At 41.7% G+C, this 21,502-nt stretch overlaps 1 protein-coding gene across 1 annotated transcript; it reads left to right on the top strand.

Annotated features, from left to right (window-relative positions):
• Positions 1-111: 111 nt before the first annotated feature.
• Positions 112-7,042, top strand: dhps (deoxyhypusine synthase). The gene is made up of 10 exons (XM_044050040.1): positions 112-298; positions 885-1,081; positions 2,481-2,633; positions 2,713-2,834; positions 3,717-3,813; positions 3,991-4,077; positions 4,297-4,402; positions 4,497-4,600; positions 4,725-4,850; positions 6,241-7,042. Exons 2-10 carry the CDS (start codon positions 887-889, stop codon positions 6,334-6,336), a joined length of 1,086 nt encoding a protein of 361 aa, XP_043905975.1. The 5' UTR covers positions 112-298; positions 885-886; the 3' UTR covers positions 6,337-7,042.
• Positions 7,043-21,502: the final 14,460 nt, after the last annotated feature.

Here is a 21,502-nt window from a genome sequence, read left to right as displayed (position 1 = left end):
ACATGTTTTAATACGTGTGTGTGTACACACCTATGTATGGACATACAGTATTCCCGCCACACATAAAACCTTTTATTTAGACTAATTCATTTAATTAAAGAGGATTGCTAAAGGCAATTTAGTTAAGTTTGTTCCTTCACACTTTCCGTAGTGAGAGCTAGCGCACACCCCTCAAGACATTCATTGAATGTTTTCAAAAAAATAGCTTTCACGGTTTTCACTAACAGCCTCTTTCTTGTCCTGTAACGTCAGTTCTCCACTTAACCATCGTCATATTCTTACGTCTCTTCAAGAACCGGTAGGTTTGGACCCGTCCTCACTTATTTAATTGTGCTTAAAGACAAACTCCTAGTTAGCTTGTTTCGTCACATGGACCCTGTATTTTCTACACGATTCCACATTGTAATACCGGTTCAGATTTTAATAACCTTGCTAATACAAAGCTACTAGAGTTGGTCTTAGCTCAGCTTCTACACGGTACGTAATCGAAACATGTAGTTGTACTGTAAATGGCACAGAGGTGGGATCCAATGGCGGCTGGTGATAACACATGTTAGAAAGAAAAGTTTACAAAAAAGCGCTACTTGAACATAAATTTGATAAAGGTGAATGGAAAGGAAAACATTTTGAGAGCTTGAGAGTAAATGACCAAGAAGGAGAGTCGGTAGAAGAGCCACAGTGGCACAATATTTGTAATAACTCAATAATATTGGTGATTCTATAAAACAACCCTTGGTCAACCCTTCAGCAGTGCAGTTTTGTGCTCTTACTTTGCATCTATAAGAACAGTGCTGATACTTGTAACCACAGACTAAGAAGATCATTGTGCACCTGCCTGATTATAATTTATAACCATGCTACTTACACTTTTTTCCCCACTGAAGAGATGACAAGCAACGCCCCCTCTCTTGCTATGGAAGCCGTCCTCAAGCCCTCTTGCGACCTGCCGGAGGACATGACCAAAATCAGAGGCTATGACTTCAACCAGGGCGTTGACCTCCATGCAGTGTTGAAGTCCTACCTCACCACAGGCTTCCAGGCCAGCAATTTGAGCTTGGCCATCCAGGAGATCAACCGCATGGTAAAAGGAATGAGTGTTGTTTGTGACATCATGCACTAGAGCAGAAACAATTAATCCATTATTAATCGATTACTAAATTAATCAACAACTATTTTGACAATCGATTAATCGGTTCTAAGCTTTTTTCATGATTAAAACAAGATTTCCGATTGTTTAGCTTCTTATATGAGTATTTTCTTAATTTCTTTGCTCTGGATAACAAAGAAATCATTAAAGTTAATCATTTTGGTTTGTGGACAAAACAAGACATTTGATCATCATCATTTCCAGGTTTGACGAACATTTTTTAAAGGTTTTCTGATATTTTACGGACCAAACGATTAATTGAGAAAATAATCGAGAGATTAATTGATTATGAAAATAATCGTTAGTTGCAGCTCTATTATCCACCTTATTTCTATCCCTCATGATACCTTGGGTATAATGGTTTCCCATGGTGACTGGATGCTAGTCACGGTGAACGATTGTGAAATTTAACATGTGGTAACTTCACCTCTTACACCGCAAAAGGGATGATGATCATTCACTGCCCTCTACTACACAGTCAATTTTGCTGTGTGAAAGTAACACTAAAAGTGTCAACACCAGTTCTGATTAGGACAAGATAAAATTGTGGATTTATGTCAAGTTTCTTTTAATGTTCCATTAACTCTGCTTTATTGTGTATAACAATGCCATGCAACATTATCTTCCCAAAATAATAATAAATGTAACACAATTGCAAACAGTGTTTTAGTGTTAAACTGTTGGATTTACTGTGTATTGTTGATGGGAGGGCAACTGGAAGAAGTGGTCTTGGCCAAGATAGAAAAATTTTGTCACTTTATTAACTCCGTTGCTACAGATGATGAAACTTAATCTAGAAAAGATTATCAGTATTTATTTTCACAGTAAGAGCCTTGGTGTCCCCAATCACCAAGCCTGAGTTTTAGTTTCAACATCAGGTGAAATACAAACTGTAGGATGCTCATGCTTTGCATGTACAGTGCGACCCTGCAGCTGCACAACTGCCACTGCCACCACTGTGTTTCACCACTGGAAATAACTAAATCACTGCTGCTTCTGCTCCAGAAGTTCTGCCCATAATCATTTCTGCAGTTGTACCTCCAGGATTACAGTGACTAGATTTTTTTTCCTTCTCAAAACAATGGAGGTGAGTGGGATTTTACTAGGAGCCCCTTAGCAGTAACATATTGTAATTTCCCAAAATACAGGGAGTGGTCTGTCCAGAAGCTGGTAATGCTGTCATTCTGAATTTATTAAAATCAGGGAAATTAAAATAAGAGCCATTTCTGTTGTCATCAAACAACATATACAAGTGTGTTTGTTTTGTTGGGTGTTGAAATTACCTTTTTTTTTTTAAGACACAGATTTGGTAACCTGTCATCAATCTACACAGATAGAGAAGCGTCTTGAGCCAGTGGAGACAGAGTCTAAAGAGTCTGGCGAAACATTCCACACCTCAGGCTGCACCATCTTTTTGGGCTACACCTCCAACCTCATCAGCTCTGGTGTCAGAGAGAGCATCCGCTATTTGACAGAGCACAAAATGGTACAAAATCATACACTTTTTGTAATTATGCCGGTCTGGTCTCTGCTCCCACATAGCATAATCTCTCATGCTTTGTTAGGTGGATGTGATTGTTACCACCGCTGGAGGCATTGAGGAGGATTTGATCAAATGTCTGGCTCACACATACTTGGGAGAATTCAGCCTGCCTGGCAAGGATCTTCGTCTGAAAGGGATTAACAGGTTGGCAAAACGTGGTAACTAATTATGCAGATCATGGTGGTCTACCATAAACATTACGTTTTACACTTGGCTCCAACAAATTACTTTGACGTAGTGGGCAGTGCATTTTTTTTTTTTTCAAATGATTAGCTCATTTGTGTGATTATATTCACCTTCTAAACCCAGCCTCACTGATCTTTCCCAACAAGAAAGCAAATATGCACATTTCCTATATTGTCAACTGCTACTTAATAGTGAATTTAAACAAATGTTGCCAAAGTGTGCAATGATGAGATAAATACATGTTCAAGTACAAGCATGCATGGAAAGATGTGAGGTGTTTCCATTGCAAATCAATGGGACACACAAATCAAGCTGAACAGTGCGGAACTGTAGATAAGTTAAAACTACTTAACAATCCTAAAAACGTGCATTAATCTCCAACAATTACCAGGAGTCTGGTGTAAAGTCACTAGTCACTCGTTTGTGTGTGTCGCGAATAAAACGAAGTCACGGCAGCATTGAGTAGGTAGACAGACAGACAGACGACTTTATTGATCCCTTTGGGAGGTTCCCTCGGGGAAATTAACATTTTATTGTAGTGGAGATGCAACCTAAACCGTGCCGTGTTGTGCCGTGCCGAGGCGAGGCGAGTAGAGCCGGTGGAAATACGCCATAGGTGAACTTATTTGACAATGGTTTGAATGTAGTGGACATTTTCTTTATATTTTAAAGTTGCACGCCACAGCTTTAAGTAGTATGATATAAACATTGCCAATGGTCAATGTTTGAATGTGATATGATAACTTTCAATGCATATGTCTGGTAGAGTTTATGCATCAGATCCTAATTTGTTTATACATCCTTTCTTCCTTTCCATCTCTCTGTCCTTACTGTTTGAAGGATAGGGAATCTATTGGTGCCCAATGATAACTACTGTAAGTTTGAAGACTGGCTGATGCCCATCCTGGATCAGATGTTGTTGGAGCAGAACACAGAGGTGGTGGATTTGGATATGTTTTTTTATTTTGCACCCATAGCTACTACTACTACTACTGCTAGTGGTAGTTAGTTGTATACTTTACACAACAAATCATTAGTCTCTCCTCAAAAGTTATGTAGATGTTTCTGAATTGGTCCTTATATTGTTAATGTGATGTGGCAAACGTTTTTTCAGGGAACTCGTTGGACCCCCTCCAAAATGATTCATCGCCTTGGCAAGGAGATCAATAATACGGAGTCTGTCTACTACTGGGCGTACAAAGTGAGTCCTGTTTTTGTCTGTCTTATATTTTCAGTGGAGGTTTGTAATGACATGATCAGTAGGCGACAGAATCACCCAAACGCTCAAAACACAACACACAAATTCTGACAATAAATAATGATCTTTCATCCTGCTTTCTTCCCTCGCTATTTCTGATGAGTACATACAGTGTGGCCTGGCCCATGGATCAGTAGATGTGCTGTTATATTCTGTTTTCAGAATGATATTCCAGTGTTCAGTCCTGCTCTGACGGACGGCTCTCTGGGAGACATGATCTACTTCCATTCTTTTAAGAACCCTGGCTTGGTCTTGGATATAGTTGAAGGTATAAAACTTTACAAGTACAGAACTAGATCACCACAAGGGTCTTAGTTGGTCGTATGTGGACGTCATATTTTGTGAATATGGACTTGTTTCAGATATTCGTGGGATGAACAGTAAGGCAGTGTTTGCCAAAAAATCAGGAATGATCATTCTGGGAGGAGGGCTGGTCAAACATCACATAGCCAATGCAAATCTCATGGTAAGTCAATTTAATTTCACAGCCACTATCAAGATGCAAAAGGAACAACATTCATTTAATTTGAGAGAGCACAACAAACCTCCTCGCAAACACACTGTATGGCTTGTCTTCTGTCTCCTTCCAGAGGAATGGAGCCGACTACGTGGTGTTTGTAAACACGGGTCAGGAGTATGATGGCTCTGACTCTGGGGCCAGACCCGACGAGGCCGTATCCTGGGGCAAGATCAGAACAGATGCAAAACCTGTCAAGGTACCGATATATGTATCCTGTCAGTGTTGGTTAGGACTAGACCAAGAGCATTGTCAAACTATGTTCTCTCGTCGATTATCGTATTTATCAGAAGTTATTATATATTAAGTGTGTCCCCTTCATTCTCTTCACTTTTCATATACCTCTCAGATACCTTTGACGGTGAGCCTTTACATAATGCATCTTAACTGCTTTCTGTCGTAAAGATAATCTTCTTTTCATTTTATTTTGTAGTTAACTTTAATTTTACCTTGAATGAAACTCCTTGAGAGTAAACATCAATTTTGCAAGGGTGTCCTGGTGCAATGACAGTGGCTTATATAACACTAACTTTTAATGTGTTATTTTTTTAGCTCTTACGTGACATGTAGTCGCTCCAATGATTTTCAGACTCTATTATACCTTTGTGACTTGTGTACAATATGAATATTGAATGTCTAAGTGGCAAGATGTTTTATGTAGTTTCACACATGACTAATACACATACATATCTATATATATATATATATATATATGTGTATATATATATATATATATATAGATATAGATATAGATATAGATATATACTGTGTATATATATATATATTATTGGATTTATACCTATACCGATTGAATTTTATTTCAGGTCTTGGAGGACACACAAATCGTATCGTCAATTCAAATCAGACCTGTGTTGCGTCAGTATCTTAGATCAGATATGATGTATATCCAATATGTGACTATGTGTCATGAGTGAGAACAGTTATATCAGAATTCAAGCAGCCTTTTCCCCCCCCGATACTCATGCACTGAATGTTTTTGCCTTTGACCGGTGCTGGCAGTGGTCATTTGCTGGTGTCATATATATCTGCACTGAGGAAGTGTGGCAAAGAAAACATGAGGAGGAAAGTGTTATCCTCTAAAATTACATCTCACGCAAAAATATGCTGCAAAAGCTTCCATTTCTGGATCGATAAAGCCATCTCGTATCAGACATTTCTCCTGCTACAATACTGACTGGTCTCACAAATGTGTAATTTATGTCCAAAAGTAAGGAATATGTGCCATTTGAGAGGGCAGTCAAGAATGTGAACCATCAAATTAAACCCTACATGAACTTCATTTTAACTTATTTCCTTCCCACTGAAAGTTAGAGATAAGAATGAAATAATGGAGCTGGTTTGTTTAGCAGATGTCACAAGTCAACAAGGAGTTGTAGTCCCAACTTTGGCCTCATGGTGGCAGTGTCTGCACAGCATTTGGTTCAAGGGCACAGTGTGACATCAGAGCACCCAAACACAGATATGGAAACCAGGAACTGGTTTCAGTTGATAGTCGCTGGCATGCAACATAGCACAAACACAACGCTATCACAGAAGAGTGACGCTGCTTTGTTGTTGTTTGTTCCCAGGTGTATGCAGATGCCTCTTTAGTGTTCCCTCTGATAGTGGCAGAGACCTTCGCTCTCCATGCTGACAAGCTGACTGCTGACAAGAAAAGCGACTAAATGGCTGCCTCCTTAACTGCTGTTTGAAACACTGGCCAGCTCATTTGCCCAGTTCATATATACGGAGTCGGTCTTCTGAACGTTTCCATTGGATTCACATGGTCATGACTTAGCGCCTGTAAGAAGCAACATTACCACGTGCGATGCTGCAAGTGATAAAACTGTATTTTAAGGGGATGTGGTGGTGAGGGCTTCCTGTCTTAATACCTTCAGTTCCAATATTGGCAGGTTTAAACATGTACACTCGTTTTGTCTTCACTATCTACGGCAGCTGAAATCGCATGGTAGCAGGATATAGCATGCACCGAGAAGACCGGCAAGAATGCATCGAAATGTAGCTGAACTTTGTTTCTGGATGTGTAAAGAGAGGGAGGGAGAGAGAGAGAGAGAGAAGGCACATGAGAGGGAACACTTCCATTTAGTGCTGTTTTGTTTGGCCATGTTTTTGGTTTTTATTTACCTCATTTTTCAAGGATGAAAGATGTGCCTGTGTAGCTCAAAAAAAAAAAATCATGATTATTCAGTGGGGTTTTAATCGGCTATTACAAATATTGTGTGTGTGTGTGTGTTAAGGCCATAAGGGTATAGGACTGTGACAATGACTTTCACTTTTATTATGTTTGGAGTATGTTTTGGTTTCTGGTATAAAATAATTGCCATGTATGTTTTTGCTGACCTATGATCTAAATTAAAAATATTAAAGTTATATGCTCCTGAGTTGCATTTTAAACCTAAAGGAACAAGAGGAGGACTCATAAGTAGCTTGTTGTACCACAGAGAGTTAAACTCTAACAAAAAACTAACAGAAGGTGCCTGGACTGGTTATTGTACAACTCCGTTTACCACATCTGTCCTCGGTGCAGTTGTTCGTTACACTTTTGGCAGAAATTAATTAAAGTAAAGCTAATTTCTTGGCAATAATGTAAGAAATGTGTAAAGTAAATAAGTATTTTAAATTTCAAGTGTTTACGGGCTGGAATATTAGGACCCCTTTGCTTTTAAAGCATTACATCGTACATTAAGAACGTGGTTAAAATCGACCGCATAATCTCGTAACAATGATAGACATTTCCCAAGACATTTCCCATCGTAATGCATCAGTCTGCTGTTGTGGGAATGGACATTTCCTGTGGCTAATCACTGCTCCCATATCCTCTGCACACAGTCATTGTTATATTCCCAGCCCGTGCTGTCCTTGGAATGGAAATGGCAATATAGTACTTGTTGTATCACGTGTGTATATATTATAGTCACTGAAGCTTAATGTTTGAACTGTCACAGTGTCTTTTTTATTTAGTGGGATTTGTGACCTTTTCTTTTATGGAAACGGAGCTGGAGAAATGAAATTGGACCTTGGATAAGGTCAACCTTCCCAACAACCTCAGCCCCATGTGTCACATACAGAAGTTGGGCGTTCCTGTCTCGGTACAAACTGCTTTTCCATTCAGTCGTCCTATCATTTCCTATTCACGGTGGCACTAAGTGTGTGTGTGTGTGTTTACCCAGGGCCTGACAGTTAAGAGATTTTTTTCTTGACAAACATTTTCAGCTCTATAGGAACTTATGTTTGCTCTGCCACTTAATGGAAAGATTACAGAGAGACTGAGAGGGCTGAACAGAGGGAGATCGAGTTTGTGTTTGTGGATGAGCTGTAGTCATGCTGTGATAATACTCTGGCGTCTGTATGGCGTGGAAAGTGTTTTCCCCCTCCTCCTCCTCCTCCATAGTGGAACAATCGGTATACTGTGTGATGTACATGGCTGTGGCAGTCCGCAGCAATTATGCCTTCTTCTTCTTCTCCCAGCCGATTTGGTCACTTCTTTTTAATGGCGAGAACTGAAAACCCAGACAGGGAGGGAGACCAAAGAAGAGGGATGGAGCTGACCTGCTGTACAGCTGTAGGGTGTGGATTCGTGAAGAGTGGAGGGAAGAGAGAGGAAATGACACAATACTATATTTGTGCACATTTACATATTCATACTTAAAAAAAAACAAGTAAGGAAACTGTGTATGTGTGTGTGCACATGTGTCATTTCCAGTGATAGTGGGTGGTCTTTGTTCGTCTGACTTGCTGTCGGTCATTATTTTATGCTCAAAGAGCAATAAGAGAAACTGCACGCTTGTTTGCCCTAAGTTTTAACTCTCCCCTTTTTCAATAGGTCAATCTTTATTTATCTAGCACCTTTTATACACTGTATACACTCCCAGACACATTCACATACCTCAATACCTTTATTAATATATCCAACTAAATTGTTCATATCAAATTTAAAAATGTAATTTAAGAAAACTAAAACTAAGTAAATTATTTGAATAAAACTTACTTTAAAAAATTATGTAAAACATGCAAGACTTAAATGGGCTGAAATATAAATAAAGTGTTCAAATAAATAGAAATTCAATTGACAGGTACATTACGTGTGCTTTCGTAATTGTCATCTCTTTGTAGAGTGTATTTATTTGTACTGGACACTTTTGTGAGCAGAGGTGATTTACCTTATCTCCACCTCTGTTTACCTGTTATGTTGCCATGGATACTCACTACTCAGAAGCCCATTGGTCAGCTGGTAGCAGCAGGTGAGCCGGTGCAAGTGTGTGGGAGGAAGAAATATCATATTTACAGAGTGAGGAGGAGCTAACTGAGATAGAGGGGTACCTAACCAGGTGTCACAGGGAAACAATAGGGCAATAAACATAAAGACAGCCGGAGAAGTCTTTAGAGAGAGGTGTGTGAGATAGTGACATGGAATGACAGGGAGGTGACGTAGCTTTTATCTGTAACTCTTGCTGCTTTCCCAGAAACAGGAAGTTGTCAGTTGAACCGCCGTCTCCTCCTCTGACGCAGCTGGCTGATGCCGATGACGGCTTTGTGTCAATGTTGCTATAGTAACCACTCAGCAAGGCCAAACATCCGGATGACTGCTCACTGTCCCGTCACCTTTTTTCTTTTTTTTACTCCTTCTATAACTGGTTTAACCACACTGGTCGCCATGGTGACAGGATGTGCAGGTTTAGAATTTCACATTAAACTTCATATTTGGTCTATATGATGTAGAGACAAGCTGAGACGTAGGACTTCCACACTGCAGTCACTGTACGTGTCATAAAACATGTGGCGCAAACAAAGAGACAACAAACGAGCCAGCGAAGCATGATTTTCTTCCTTTGTCTTTTTTTTTAAATCTCTAATTCAATAGTATAGAGTGACCTTATATCTTTGAGAAAATGGCTGCAAGACATCTGGACCTTTAGAAAACAAACATCACACGTATTTACTGCAACCCTTTTTTCCAGGAATTACATGAACACAGGAATAGATGAATAAATATTCTCGGTGAAAAGACAAACATGTCATGTTGGAGGAGGATTCTCCACTAACTGGTAAGTGAAAAGTTCTGATTGATGACTTACTATTTTGACTCTTTGTTGAGCAGTAAGTAATCATGCACAGATATCAAAAATAAGAGTTCCAATTGACTTTGCATTCCTTAGCGGATGAGATTCAATTTGTAGTTTTTGTAAATGTTTTTTTTTTTTTTTTATCGTCTTTTCGTCCCCTTGTTCATGCGAAACACGTTTGCTTTCGTTTTTATCGGCCTTTCGGGAGAAAACATCTACCTTTGTGAAATGAAATAATTATCCTCAAAGTTATTTTTTTTAACTTATGTTGGCAACATGACACTATATTTTATTGTTGCCTCATGTCTTTTTAAAGTTGTTGACTCTCTTTGGTGAGAGTCCCATGACGACTTTCAGCTTTGCAGCTGTGTAGAGTAGGTGTCATACCTCGGTTCATAGAATGTCAGACGTGAATGTTGCATAATTGTAACGCAAGCTCTTTCTCAAGTGACACAACTGGATTGAAATGATTCCGTTTCCTGCCTCATTCTTGTCTAAGTGCAGGTTAATGCCGAGGGAAGGACAGATTTTGGTGATGATCCAAACAGGGATATGTGTAAATATTGACATGTTGCACTCTCTGGGTACCTTTCCGTAGTTGTTATTGTAACCCAGCATTTCAAAACTTGCTGAGAATGTGTTTTGTCAATACAGAATTTAGGTGAGGAAATGGAGACGTGCTTAATTAACAAAGCACAACACACACACACACACACACACACACTGCTTTTCAGAACAAGTTTAATTTAAATCATTATTGGGACACACACACACACACTTTACATTTTGCTAAAAGCAAAACATTTAAAACAAACAAAATCAAAGGAAAGCGTCAAATATATTTTATTATTAAATAAAACTTTTATACAGCCATTACACTTTGCCTGTTAATGTTCTTAATGCAATGAGAAAAACCGAATGGCAGTGTAAACATCTGTTGAGGGGATAAAAAAAGGAATGACTTAAGTGACACAAACGACTGTTTCAAACAATTGTAACGACAACTTTAGACGTGTATCACATTCATTATAAAGGCATTCATTAAAATGGTATTAACGTGTGTGTGTGTGTGTGTGTGTGTGTGTGTGGAAATGAGACCAGTCCCCTGTTCCTGCTGAACTGAGCCAGCCGACGTCACACACTGATTATCAGCACAGCAGGCACAGGAGACCGACCCAGCAGGGGGTGAGCAGGGGGGCAGACAGAGGTGATCTCTCTGTCTCTCTCACACACACACACACACAACAAACTGACACTGATGCTAATGTAAAAATACAGATTAGGAGAATATAAACGCACACGGACGCTCGCGTACACTGAAAAAACCTTCCGGGAACTTCCAAGCAGCCGTGTGAGTGATTGAGATGAATGACAACGTGAGATGACACACTGCTACGCCCCTGAACGCAGCACAAACCGTCTTCGACACTAATGAGACAGCTGACATTTAGCAGACATCGACACACACACACACACACACACATAAGCTGCAACAAATTACCAGTCATTACGAGGAGCTTATAGAGTCATACCTGTTCTTGTACACACACACATATATACACGCCTAAAGAACCCTCTTGTCCTCAGTTCATTATCATCTACCAAAACAATAGTGAGTTGTCTTAATATGACGCAGAAATGGCTCTGGGGCCCCACAGTAGTGGCCCTTTTGTTTTGCACTCAGCAATGTCTCGCTGAATGGTCCGAAGTTTGGTGTTGACGTTAAGTGTGCGGTCGTTCGCTGCCCCTTCCTGACCTTTGTTCTCCTCCCTGCAGGCTGCAGCCCTGTGGCGGCAGAACTTAACCACTGTGAACATGGCAGACACTCACTGCTCACATGTGGGTTAAGTCCTGCAGCCGCACAGCTGGGTCATTACGTCGGTTTGTGACGGCGAGTACGAGGGAAGGTGTGCGCGACTGCGTGCGAGTTTGCGCGCCCCAGCGTTAGTGTGTCTGTTGGTTTCTTCATGTCAGCCATTGGAAATCCCTGGCAATGTGATTCAGTCCTTGAGTCTCAAAAATCACCCTGCCAGGAATTCCCCTGGTCAACAGAGATGACTTCAAAGCACACGCACATACAAATAATGAAGACCAAACTAGACCGCCTGCATCATTGTCGTCTTTCATACGAAAGGGGTCTCTGTCTTGTTGCCGCATTATGTCCGTCCCACAACTGCATCTCTGTGGGCAGGAAGCCTGATGTTGCCGCATCTTTACCACATCACTCTGTGTCTCCTCGGCCCTCTGTGTGTGCTCTTGTCATCTCCCGGGCTTCACAGGGCCTCCAATAAAAATAGCCTTTCAATGACAGAATGAATAATTAGATTATAAGGAGGAGGAGGAGGAGGAGGGCAGTCAAGTGGCACTCCCTTTAAAGACATTTACCCAGCTCTGTTCTGCTTCTGCCCCTTCATCTGTGCCCCTTGTGTGGAGAGCCACTGGGCTGTGTTTCCTCTGCTGCTAAGCCATACACCTAATTCTCTTCAGACATTTCTAGGACATTTTCACACTGGGGTTAAAGGCGGTGTTAACTGTATTTGGATGTCATTGCCTCTTATTTCCAGCTGTGAAGTAATGTCTGCCAACGTCCAACACCTTTAAACAACAACAAGGAAGAGAAAAGCACATTGTACCCGCAGGAGAACAGTACCTTACATTGAGTTTGCTTGTCTGGAAAATAATCCCATGGGATTCCAAACTCTATATTCACAATGTTGGTTTTACCGCCGTCCTCTTCCTTTATTTTCAGCAACACGAAAATTCCACCATGTTCAAGGTATGAGTCAGTCGGACACTTTTGGGGAAGTCCAGGCTCTAAATAAGTCTTAGCTGCCTGTCTGTTCACACTGTTGGCCTGCCTGAGAGCTGTGCCAGGAACACAGTGCACTCTGGGCACTGTCACTATCGCTGCATGATTGTTGTTACAAATCCGCTGCAGTCAGGTCTGACAGTTTGGAAAGAGCTTCCCAAAATAGCCGACTTCTTCTTCGGCCCCTCTGCGCTGCATCTGAGAGACTGTTCGATATTACAAGTGTTGCTCAGCTCAACAACGTGCTGTGCTCTGAGCTGAACCTCACCCACAATGGGAACCCAGTTTCATGGGCACGCGCTCTCTGCTTTCTTCAAGGCCGACGCTCTTTCCTTCATTCTTGTGGTTCAATCAGCCCAATAACTCCAAACGACATCCAGACTGAACACAACAAAAACTACGAGCCCTTCCTCTTCGTCCACTTGCTCTTTGTTTAATATGTAAACACGCCTCTCGCTCACAAACAACAGGGCGGACTACTTTTTTGTTTTTGAAGAACTTATCAGTGTCACCTTCCCAGAGGAAGTCATTCAAAAACTGAAAAGTGTTTTCCAAATGTACTTCTAATAATTCTACACTGTTTTAATCATGTCCCCCACCTGGTCTGTCTCCTAACGGCTTATTGTCACAATAAGTGGTGCTGTGTGAAGATACAAGGTCGTTTAAGGTCCTCGCAGCCATCAAAGACAGCACGCAAACTCCTCCATCAACTGAGAACCCTCTATCCCGCCACCCTTTCATCTGGCAGGGTGTTATTTTCTCTGCCTTTTCATCTTTTCCATCGGTTTCTCTCTTTCCCTTTGCGTCCCCCATCCCCACCGCCAAACCCAGCCGTTCATGTCTATGAGCTCATTCCTTCCCTTCCCCTGCAATGACGGCATTTGGTTGACGCACGCTGTCCGAGTCCAGCACCTCACCTCAAACACTCAAACTTGTCTCACGTTTGCAGTTTGGCCGCTCTGCTGTTGCAACTCTTCACTCACTGGATGTTTATCGTGGCCGGAAATAATCATATGGGTTCTGCCGCATGGGCAGGCCTGTGGCAGGTCATAATTGTGCCAGCGTGTTGCATCCTGTTGGAGGCATAGAATAGGAAAATCTGTATCACTGTGAGCGACTATCGCCAGCAGACATACGGGGTGTATTGTTTACACTGTGCGTGTGCGTGTGTGTTCTACTACGTTTGTATGTGTACACACGTCCTACGGCGGTGCACATGTAGACGTGGCCACAGTTTTCTCCGTCCTCTTCAGCCAGAACTGACATTGCCGTTTACACAAGGGCACGCGGTTAAGTGGAAAAGCCTCTGGGTGAGACAGCTGGATCCCTCCACCTCTTGTTGTTTCTACACATTTCTTCTCTTCTCCAAAGCACACACACACAGACGCATTAAGAGACGCACTCTATCACCAAGGCATTTTCTTTTGCATCTTTTAAATAATGTTGCATTTGTGCTGATGCATTTACCGCCTCGCTCTAACCAGCCATTTAAAAGACATTTTCAGCCGTCACTCGGTTCTTACTCACATGACAACGTGTCAGACGTTCTCTCCTTACACCATGCCACCTATGCTTAGTAAAGCATTCATCATTTATGCCATATTGCCAGTTTTACGGATCATATTGGGCTTTATGATTTATTCCGGATATCCAAGCCGTTGATTTTAGCCAGAATCAGTCTCTAGTTCTCACTGTGTGTGAATGCTGTATCTTTCCACTGCACCAGAAACTTTACCAGAAGGTGGCTTTTTTTTCCCCAACTTAATCTTCATGTGAAATCAGTTTGTCCATGTCTAGTGGTTTAGGACATTGTGTCAACACTGGAGCACAAGGGCTACAATAACACCTGAATTCCCTCCTTAAAGTTCAAATGTGCCACGTTTGCTTTTCATAAAGGCCGCCGTATCCATGACACCTCTTGAACACACTCGCCTGATAGGTCCAGACTAGAGCATATGGCACCCAGGGAGAAAAAGTGGAAAAGTAACGTAAAGGTGTTAACTGGATCACCAAAGGCCAAAAACGTGAAGAGATGAGCGTGGAGGGGAAAGATGTCTGACGCAGCAGAAGCTGTGGCCTAACTTGCTTTCAAGTTCTTTTCCAAACAATGTTTTCAGTGTGTAATCTGATTAATTAAGAAAAACAGAAGCGGATAAGTATCAAGAAACTCCTCAATCATTAAATTAAATTAAAAACCACCACCGCAATACCTTGTATTAAAGTTACAAAACACATGCCACTGACTTAAACCTGGATCTTTGAACCCACACACCTCATGCGGCACCACACCCTGGTCTTGTGCTAGCAGATGGAGTGTGTGTCTGGGTATGTGCACGCACGTGACTGAGATTGTATTTGTTTCATGTTGCGTGTGAGGGCGTAATTATTGCTGAGGCCGTGACATTCAGTGACATTCAGACAAGGACTTGTGCTCTTCTGCTATGAGGCTTCGTCTCTGATTTACTTTTACTGGAATCAGTGGAACGCACCACATGTGCGACATTAGGCCGAGAATAAAAAAAGTATTTTCGGCTCCAGATTAAAAAAAAAAAGAGAGAGACAGAGAGGGGGAAAAAAAATCAAAGTCTCAAAGACTTTTTGGGCTGTAAAGTTAGCCTCAGCAGTGAAGAGCCCAGCCCTAGTACGTGGTCCGCTCCCAATGTGTGTAACCCTATCCACAGCCTGATTTGTTGCCAAACACCCTTACCACCACCAGCCCTGTACTTAGTGTACAGCCGCCCTGCTGCCACTGAAACACACATGATGCACAAATGGATTCAGAAGCACCGCATCTGCTAACACACGCACGCACATTTTATTCCACTACGCCACGGTTTCCTGAGCCTGGGCCCATTCCTACAGATTGCTGCTGGGCACACCCACCCACCCCACCAAAGCCAAACTTGCTCTCCTCCTTGTGCCCCCACTTTTCTCCATCTATATCTCCTTCCAATGCTCCCTACATCCATCCACCCCATACTTTCACTTTATTCATTTTGCCTTCTGTTGTAGTTTCCTCACAGTATTTTCACCTCTTCCCTTCTCTAGTCTTAAGATTCCCAAATTTGGGCTAAAATAGCTCTTTATTATCTTGTCTTCCCCTTTGTGTTTTAGTCACATGTCTCCTTGGCTCAGCTCAATTTGGTCAATGCCAACATTCGCAAAAGGGAACCTTACAGGACGACAGAGGCTGCCGGCCGTGAACTGTAGTTGAAACTGGGTTAGCTACAGTAGCTGCTAGATTCCCTTCCTTTCATGGAGGTTTGGGAGCTCACGGACTTACAGGGCCTCTGAACAATGAGAGGAATGTTTCAGCGCCTCTGGCCTCACTTCACTACCATTACATCTCTCTGCTCCGTTTCTAAAACTTTTCATGACCCACTCTACACCCGCTCTGTAATGCCAGCAATGCCCCCACAGACAGGCACCAGACTGATGGACATGTAGACAGATAGATGATACACATGCGTAGACAGATGACATACGTACTGTAAACAGACAGCGGCAATGAAAGGCAGACAAACAGGTCCAGACATACCTATTATGTATTAAGTCACTCAGATGGGTGGGGATCTAATCTTTCAGTCAAACAGTCGGGCAGGCAGACAGAAATTAGGCCGTCCAATTCAAAGGAACTATTTACGTCTGACCTTTGTAATGGAGCCGGTCCACAGTGGCAGACCTCAGATCAGGACAATATTCCAGCGCCAGTATTACGGCACATTTGAACCGCAGGGCGCACGCGTTCATTTTTGCTCAGTGAACGTCTTTCCTGATCAACAGGTTGCAAGAAGTGAGCGTGAAGCGCTTCTCTGTGGAAGACCCGGGTCAAGACAAACAAGGAAAAGAAAAAAAGGGATTTGCCAGATCATAAAGTCATAAAACAGTAAAACATCAACAATAAACTGCTCAGAAGACGCATACACAATGCTGCACCTACCCGACAAAACCTTTTTTTTTCTGTTTTTTTGTACTCCTTTTCCTCATGTTCCCTGTCCTCGTGTGCTCCAGTGTCAACGCTGTGCAGTCGAAGTTCACAGTTGTCGTCCAACCGCTCCCTCCGGTCTCTCAGGGTCTCTCTCTGTCTCTCTGTGTCTCTCACTCGCTGCCTCTGCTGTCCTGTCAGTGTGTCTTCTCCTCTGTCTGTGCAGACAGGAGTGTGTGTGAACGCAAGTGTGTCTGGGAGCCAGACAGGGTGAGAGTGAGGGAGTGGGCGGACCCATCCCAGAGCAGGGGATTCCTTTATGACGATGTCAGAGGAGTGGGGCCCTCCCATTCCCTTCTCTCTCGCTCCCCTCCCTCCTTCCCTGTGCATTACTGAAGCTGCTGGTAGAACACAGGAAAGGGGGCAGGGAGATAATTGGCCGCACAGCTGCTAATAAATGAGCAATGTCTGTTTGAGTCAATACAGCAGGCAGGAGGAAGACTAAGCAAAATGTGCACTGTCTCAATGGAAAACGTACGCTTGTTTGTTAAACTTTGCAATAATTTGGAGATGCTCTATGCTCTATAATATGGTACAATAATGTCATAAGGTGAGGAAGTACAAATACCTCCTTACTTTACTTAAGTACAAGATTCACGTGTCTGTACTTTACTTTTTTGTTTAGATTTCTAGCAACGTTTAATTTTCAATCCACTACGTTGCAAATCAGAAGAAGAACAGGTATATAGTGTTTTTCTAGTCTTGATGAGCTGCTTTACTATAGTTTTGCCATTCACACGCTGCAACATGGGTCTTGCTCAAGGACACGTATAGACTAGCAGAGCCAGGAATTGAACCCACAGCCTTTATTGAAAGACAACTCGCCCTACCACTGAGCTACCATTGCTCAACTTTTTTTAATACCTTTAGTTTTACTTGTAAAACTTAAGCACATTTTATATCAGAAAATGACATTTGATACTTTAGTAGAGTAAATGTCCTATACTTTAAGACTTTTACTGACTATTATTAAAAAAAAAAAAAAAAACTTGACTTTAACTTCTACCAAAGTCATTTTCTGGTAAGATACTTATTCAATTATCCCTTAGTACTTTATACAAGACTGTGTACTGTATCGTATCGCCGTCGTATAGTACTTGTCATTGCCTTGAAGGAAAACACAAAAGAAAATGAGGCCATGACGAATAATAGAAAAGTGCTGTCTCTGTATCGGGCAACAAAAGCTGTGGAAACTGTTTAAAATCTAAATTGAATCGAGATGATTTTACACTAAATACAAACAAGTGTGTGTTAAAGACACACAGCACACAACCTTTTCAATCCTGGAGTCATAACCACAGTTCATGTCCACCAAAAAAAAAACAGCTGCCAGTTGCACTTTAATGCTGAGAGTAGGAGTGAGACAGCAGAGCAGGCTGATTGCCGCAGCTCTCCTGACACTGGACACTATTTCAATATGGAAATCCTTTTGTGAGATCTATGGATGTGGGTTAGATGTTCATTTGAATGTGCTACAGTTTGTGCTGTAGAGAGGAAAACTCTTTCTCCTCTCTGCCTCACTGATAAAAGTCATAGAATTGCCAATAAGCGGTTTTAAGCTGTAGTCAAGCAAATTCAGGACTCCTCAGTGGAAGAAAACAGCCTTGTATCAGAATCTTTGCAACATCAGTTTGGTTGTTTGCATATGTGTTTGAGTCAAAGCTTGTTTTGATCTCACCTGTCAACAAGCCACCCCTCCCCCCAGCAGAGAAACAGTAACACAAACTTTTGAGGGGGAGCGTTTATGACTTCCCGGTCGTTCCCCGTTACCTTGGTAATGTGTGTGTGTGTGTCTGTGTATGTGGTGTAGTCCCACACACACGGCCACGCCCCTGTGTGTGAGCGCTGACGTCACACATTCCACACACGCACACATACACACACTTGCGTGTGTCTCTTAGCAACACATACACTCCAGTACTCCAGTTTGGAGAAATGACTGCGACGATAAGACACACGAGTGCCACACACGGTTCATCTTCGGACGCTAGAGTGTTTTTGTTTATGGACTTCAGTTTCTATGTTGTCTTCATAGGGGATTTAGAACTTTGCCACACAGACCGCGCTGAATGCTTTCTGCCTGTTGCTGGGTTATCATGGTAACGACAATCGTACATTTCTCTTTCTCTGTGTTTCTGTCTACGTGAAATGAGTGGGACAGTGTAAAGAGTTAACTAGGTTTCTGATGTGATAACCCCAAAAAAAAGAAGAAGAAAAAAAACTTTCCATCTCCATTCTGTGGTTGACGTAAACCATGCAAATTCCCCCCTCATTTTGCCTACTAGACGTCACAATTAGTATATAGCCACATGCAACATCAGTGCTGTGTGACTGAGATGATACAACTCTCTTCTCTTTATAGAAAGACTCTTGGTTCCAGGCTAATAACAATTCTTTTATTCTGGCTGAACTGTTAGAAATAAGCCTGGTATTAAACAAAAAAACAAAAAAAACTTACACCACACCTTGCAACATTTTCACCAAAGCCAATTTATGCAGAACAAACTCTGGTGCACAATGTTCTGCAGTTTTTCCTGCTGTTTCTTTTTTGCCCTCAGGTCGAAATCTCTTCTCAAATTTAAGTCCAACATTTTAAAAGATGACAGGTGTACAAACATGAGACTGCATGCTGGCATTTGTGTTAATACGCACGCACTTTGTGTACTCCATTGTTTGTGCTTGTGTAAAACAAAAAAGTAACAACACCAACCTTTGAGGTCATGGTGGTGGATTGCGTTCATAGGGGAAATATGTACCATTCTCACTGGTGTTACATCAGAGGTCATAGAGGTCACAAACCTATATGTGTGTGTGTGTGGTGTGTGTGTGTGTGCGCGTGTGCGTACATATAGTAATACATGTCTTTTTGCTATGTGCGATTACATCACATATGCCTGATGTGTGTTTGTACGGCATCAACTGGTCGCGCTGGACATTCGGCTGAGTGACCATCTTAGACAGTGAGTCACATAGAACAATGACTGACTCCAATCTGGGCCACAGGGTCTGGGAAAGAACTTCCATTTGGTTGTCATGGTGAGTCAGATCCAATTATGCAACCAGCAGTGGAAAATGGTTTTGGGGAGAGAAAGAAATGCAGGGGATTGGGAGAAAGAGCAGCTAATGGTGCCAGCTAATCTGAGAGGCGGTGTATCTGTTTTACTCTTACTAAACCAGACACTTATAAGCAGAGAGAGAGAGAGAGCGAGAGAGAGAGAGAGAGAGACAACTGCACTTACACACAGATTCTTTCATACAAACTTGATCTTGTCTTGCTCAGGGCACTTTACAAAAAAAATTCTATTAACAATTCAACATCAAACCAGACCTTGACCTTTTACCCAAACTTAGATATAAGCTGTCAGTTTTAAACATTACAGAAAAATAATAATAATACTGCAGTCATTGTACAAATGCATAAAAAGCTGTAGTATGTACATTAATAGTAGTCTGTTTACAATCAAGTTTCTTAGAATAAGCTAATTGTTTATTAATGGGGTATTTATAGATGGAGGCTCAAAGGAACATGTTCATGTTCACAGTCAATCGCAGAATTTGAAACACTAAACGCTGCGGTCTGTTTCATCCCCACATTCAGAGAATCTGACGTATAGCTTTTAAAAGCAGCCGTCAACTAGAACAAAACTTACAGCTTTTCTGCTCATTATGTCAATGATTTTTCTCTTTGCAGTCATTCTTTTAATTTCATTTGAAATATTTTAAAGTGCCCCTACTGTCTTGTTTTTCCATGTAACTAAAGTCAAACAAATAATGGCATATGTACAAAGGCCGGATGTCACTTAACCTGTATCCCACGACCGTTAATAGCATGTGTTTTTTTCCATATAGCGTACTGTGTCACCAGCTGTTGCTATTAGTGGTTTAAATCTATCAAAGTTAAACATCAGTATGCAGCATGTAAAACAACAACCAGTCTCATTGAAAAACAGTTTTCTAGGGTGAGGATTTTTTTGAAAATGTTTTTTTCAACCTCCTTCCTGTAATCTATTGTCTACAAACTTCTAAAAACATGTTGTGTTATGTGTGCGTGTGTGTGTACTTGTTACCTCTGTAGGACATTTTCTGGCATAAACACTGACCATGTCAGGACCAGTAGTCCTCATGGACCCCGAAACCTGGTCAGAATGAGGCAGAACCCCCTCCTGAGGGACTGGTTAAGTTTTAGGATTGTCAAAAAGGATGGAAGTCAATGCAGTGTCCTTGGAGGGATAGCTGCATGAAGCAGTGTGTGTGTGCATGTGTGTGCATGTGTGTGATTGTCATTAAAAGGCAGCTATGAAGCAGAATGTCATTTTTTTAAATAATTATTTCCATCCATCCTTCCACACTGCTGGGAAATGAAATGCACAAAACACCGTCAGTTGGATCATAAACAAGGTTCCATTACTTCTTGAGCAGAACCAGGAATGTCAGGCCCTTTTCATTCATTTACTATGTGTATATATATATATATATATATATATATATATATATATATATATATATATATATATTTTTTTTTTTTTGGGATAACTGAACCAGCAACCTGTCACCAAACATCATCCCTCTCCTCATCACCTCCTCACTGAATTAGCAGGCTCTTACTCCCACACACTTCTTCTCCATCTCAATTTACCCCTGACCTAATCCCGGGACATTTGAGGTCATAACTTTTCAACACCTCATCAATGCAGGTCTGGTCTCTGGAAACCAGTCCAGAGTCCTAAAGTCCTCAAAAAGACGAGCACAGGCTTAAAGCAGGCAGCTATGAAGTTGAGAACGGGTCCACTTGACTTTGCCTGGTCTGCCCTTATTTTCCCTTTTCCTACGCTCCCTCCGTCTCCCTCTCCCTCTCCCCTACTTCTCTGGTATTTATGTATTGGCAGTTGCTGTGGAGACAAGACACACAAACACTGTGGCAGTAGACAGGAAGTGCTGAGGAACCACAATGGCGTCACTGCGGCTCGGCACTC

The sequence above is a fragment of the Solea senegalensis genome, linkage group LG19, assembly GCF_019176455.1.
Source record: "Solea senegalensis isolate Sse05_10M linkage group LG19, IFAPA_SoseM_1, whole genome shotgun sequence".
NCBI lineage: Eukaryota > Metazoa > Chordata > Actinopteri > Pleuronectiformes > Soleidae > Solea > Solea senegalensis.
The sequence above is the reverse complement of the archived record's forward strand: the minus strand, read 5'-3'. Positions and strand labels throughout refer to the sequence as shown.